This window comes from Lathyrus oleraceus, chromosome 7, assembly GCF_024323335.1.
Source record: "Lathyrus oleraceus cultivar Zhongwan6 chromosome 7, CAAS_Psat_ZW6_1.0, whole genome shotgun sequence".
NCBI classification, from domain to species: domain Eukaryota; kingdom Viridiplantae; phylum Streptophyta; class Magnoliopsida; order Fabales; family Fabaceae; genus Lathyrus; species Lathyrus oleraceus.
The window spans coordinates 202,606,696-202,610,835 of NC_066585.1; the positions used below are offsets into that span (position 1 = coordinate 202,606,696).

General features: G+C 32.9%; 1 protein-coding gene across 1 annotated transcript; it reads right to left on the reverse strand.

Annotated features, from left to right (window-relative positions):
• Positions 1-3,065: 3,065 nt before the first annotated feature.
• Positions 3,066-3,711, reverse strand: LOC127105304 (histone H3.2). Its single transcript, XM_051042471.1, has one exon. The coding sequence runs from the start codon at positions 3,624-3,626 to the stop codon at positions 3,216-3,218; it is 411 nt and encodes a 136-aa protein (XP_050898428.1). The 5' UTR covers positions 3,627-3,711; the 3' UTR covers positions 3,066-3,215.
• Positions 3,712-4,140: the final 429 nt, after the last annotated feature.

Below are 4,140 nucleotides of genomic sequence, written 5' to 3' on the forward strand. Positions count from 1 at the left end.
TTTCTACCTTTCCGCAGTTCATAAAGAGTGTTGTTCAATATAGGTATAATATAGATCATATTTTGAATATTACATGTTGTATTTATAACTCTTTCTTATATGTGATTTGCAACATTATTCTCATTGATCATGGTTATGGTCATATTTTGAAGATATATTTTTCTTTTCAACAATACTATTTTTGTGGAGTTCTAGAATATGAGAAATTGTGGGAAATACAATTTTATTTAAAAAAACATATTAAAGTGTTTATTATCAAATTCCTAACCATGATCACTTCTAGTGGTTGTAATTTTCAAGTATTGTTCAACTTACACTTGTTTGCAGAATTCTGAGAACATATAATGAGACTAATCATTGTATCTTGAAAATTTTACACATACCCATATGTTATAGTCATCAATTATAATTAGTTCATACTTTTTACCATTTAATGATGCAATTTTCACTACATCAAGCAAATCAATGTGTAAGAAATATAGTGGTCTTCAAGAGGAGGCAATGTTTTTAGAGTGAAAGAATCTTCCACAATACTAATTTTTTGGCATGCCTCATAAAAAGTGTTTGATTGACACTTCAAACTATTCTGGCATCTCACAAATTCAATCTTGTTAAGCTTTGAGATTAATCCCAAGCTAGCATGTTTTAATATTATATGTCTTAGTCATTGTTCTTTTTCGTTCCCTGACACAAGTCATTTAACCTCTTATTTTTCAAGATAATACAAATTGATTTTATAAATTTTAGTTTTCTTGTTTCACTAAAAGGACAAAACCATCATTTTTAATAAAATCATTACAAGACTTTTGATTTAAGACAAAATCACAACCATTGTTGCTTAATTAACGTATGTCAGATAAATTATTCATTAGACCTTCAACAAAAAGCACATTATTGATAAAGGGAAGAGAACACCTTTTGTATCCGGTCATATGATATCATTCAAAACTCATGATGTCTCCTTCTTTAATTTTGAGGCTTTAGAATAAACACATTTCTTCCATCGAGTGTTGTGAGGATCCATTATCCAGATTCGAAGATTATCTTTTTAGTTTGTTGATAAAGAGATATTATTTTCATCATTATCGTCGTCACCATCTGTTGTATCGTCAAATCCTACTTTAGAGGATGTTTGAGGTTATTAAATCAACCTTTGCATGTTTGTATACTTCATTAGAAGATATATCATATTGATACCATGTACATATAAGTCCTTTCTTTTTTCCTATAGATCATTGTTTCTTGGACATTTTTTTCTCTCATTTATGGCATTCATTTATGAAATGCCTTAGTTATTTGCATTCATAGAAAATGACCTTCTTACTAGCTTGTTTATTCTCTCTTAGTCCTTAGAGTACTTGAACTCTCTATTAAGAAATTTATTCTTCCTCCTAGCTTCATAGACATTGAACTTGCCTATAGATGATGAGAAGTTCATTTTCTACTGGTGCTTCAACATGATCTTCATTTTCTAATTCTTCAAATTGAAGATTTTAATCTTGTTAGACCTTATAGTAGAATTGGGCTTCCTCGTAGGTTCATATTTATCTTATGACTCTATTTGGGAGCTAATGATGTCTTAAGGAGCCGAGGTTTCATATCATTGACTTAAATAGTTTTTACTTTGGTCTATCTAGGGGTGTTCGCGGTGCGGTTTGGGCAGTTTTTCCGATAAAAATCACCCGAACCGCAAGAGAAATAAGCATGCGGTTCGGTTTGGTTCGGTTGACTTTTAGAAATAAAACCAAACCAAACCAAACCAAATCAATGCGGTTTGGGTTGGTTCGATTGGTTTGGTTTTTTATAATATTGTTATTGAGCCATATATACTCCTATAAATAATGACATAACTTTGTGTTTAGTCATTCATACATTACTAAATAACATCAAAATTCATCATATTTAGACAAAAACGTTTCATTCAATATACAAAAAATCAGATTAGACAAAAGTGGAATAAAAGACAAATATAAATAGTAGCATAAAATAATATCAAAGACATTATAATAAAACATAAAAAAACATATGAGATGAGAGATTAGAGAAGATGAAAAAAAGAACATAAGAGATGCGAGATTGAGAAGAAAAGTGCAATAAAAACGTAATTGGAAGAGAAAATAGTAACGTAAAAGATAAAAAAGAAAGAACATAATAGAGGACTTGTTAGAGTAGAATATGACAAACCTACGTGGAAAAGAAGATGAGAAGAATGTGTGATACTATTATGAGATATTTAAGAAGGTTGAAATTGAAACCCTAAGTGTGATTAAGAGAAAATCATTTGTAATTGTAAGGTTAAGGCATACTAGCATAAGTGAAGTTTGGGTTGTAACATAATGCGGTTTGGTTTGGTTTGTAACATAATGCGGTTTGGTTTGGTTTAGTTCGGTTTGCAAAATACAAACCGCAAACCAAACCAAACCGTGCGGTTTTATTAAAAAATGACCCAAACGAATCCGAACCAAATGCGGTTTTTTGCGGTTTCGATTTGGTTTGGTTTGGTTTGCGGTTTTCTATTGGGTTTGTTTGGTTTTGAACACTCCTAGGTCTATCTATCTTCCACAGTTTCCTAAGGAGTTTTTGTTTGCCGCAATCAATATTAGTATAGCTTTTGTTCAACATTTTGAGTCTAAATAATAAAGTTAGAATTCTAGAAAACACGGTCTCAGTATTTTCATCTTATTTCATTTTGAATAACTCATTCTTTTTTATTAAAGAATTTGTTTTGGATTAATTTACTTATATTTGGACCTCTTACGTAAATCAAAGGTGCGTGAACTAGTAAGATTGAAAAAAAATCACCCAAAGGCTTCAAAACATGTTTAAAATGTTAAGTCCACCAAGTCTCGAAACAAAGTGTAGAATACGAACAAATGACATAGATTAAACTTCATATTTTTTCTCTTAGGCTCTATTTGGTCATCAATTTTTCCTAATAGAGAAAAAGACTTGTCATCATCGATGATCATGGAAGGCAACATTTAAGCCAAAACAAACTGTCTTGATGCTAGTTGCAATTAGTGTAGAAATATGCTAATTTCTTTTCAATAATACCTGAACAATACTTAAAGATAAAAGATCCATTTAATTGACAAGGTGCTTTGCACAATTACAATATAACAAGATTAGATTCTTAAGAAATTGCAACCAACGGTTTGTGATTAACTACATATCGAAAATATCTACCCAAACCCAAAAGCAAGAATTCAACAAGATCAAGCACGCTCGCCTCTAATACGCCTAGCGAGCTGGATATCCTTAGGCATAATAGTGACACGCTTGGCATGAATTGCGCAGAGGTTAGTGTCCTCAAAGAGTCCAACGAGGTAAGCCTCAGCAGCTTCTTGGAGTGCAGACACGGCAGAGCTCTGGAAACGGAGGTCAGTTTTGAAATCTTGAGCAATTTCACGAACAAGACGCTGGAAAGGAAGCTTGCGGATCAAAAGCTCAGTGCTCTTCTGGTACTTGCGGATCTCACGGAGAGCGACAGTTCCTGGCCTGAAACGATGTGGCTTCTTTACTCCTCCGGTTGCCGGAGCAGACTTGCGAGCAGCTTTGGTTGCCAGTTGCTTCCTTGGGGCTTTGCCGCCGGTGGACTTGCGAGCGGTTTGCTTGGTACGTGCCATTGTAGAACAACAGAAAACGGTTACAAACAGAATGTAACTTGAGGCTTGTTTTCTGTTATACTTTGAAAGTGATGATTGTCGAGAGAAGAAACTGGTTAGTTATATAGTGCTGAATTTAGTACGGGTTTTGAAGTTGAGACGGTGAAGTTTTATGATTGTGGCCGTTGATTTTAGTTTGATAATGGACGGATGATGTTTGTTTGGAGAAGTGGAGCACGCGGATTAGTGACGTGGCATATTGAGGAGTTTGGAGTGTTTGTGATTATCGTTGATCTTGGAATGATGAAAGGTTGAGATTGAATTTGATAGATTGACGGGGATCGATAGTTTTTGGTGGGAGCAAACGAAAATGAAAATATAGGACAGAAAATTCATCTTTTGGCAAGTTTATAGCCTATTTATTTTAGCTTTAAAACAAAAAAATTATAATACCATTTTTTAAAAATTATAAGTTTTTTGTCTAAAAAACTTTGTAAGTTTTTCTATATTGTTTTTTTTAAATGAAAATAATTTT

Bases quoted from the DNA above. Each gene is read 5' to 3' on its own strand.
- LOC127105304 (XM_051042471.1), bottom strand. From the start codon at position 3,626: ATGGCACGTACCAAGCAAACCGCTCGCAAGTCCACCGGCGGCAAAGCC.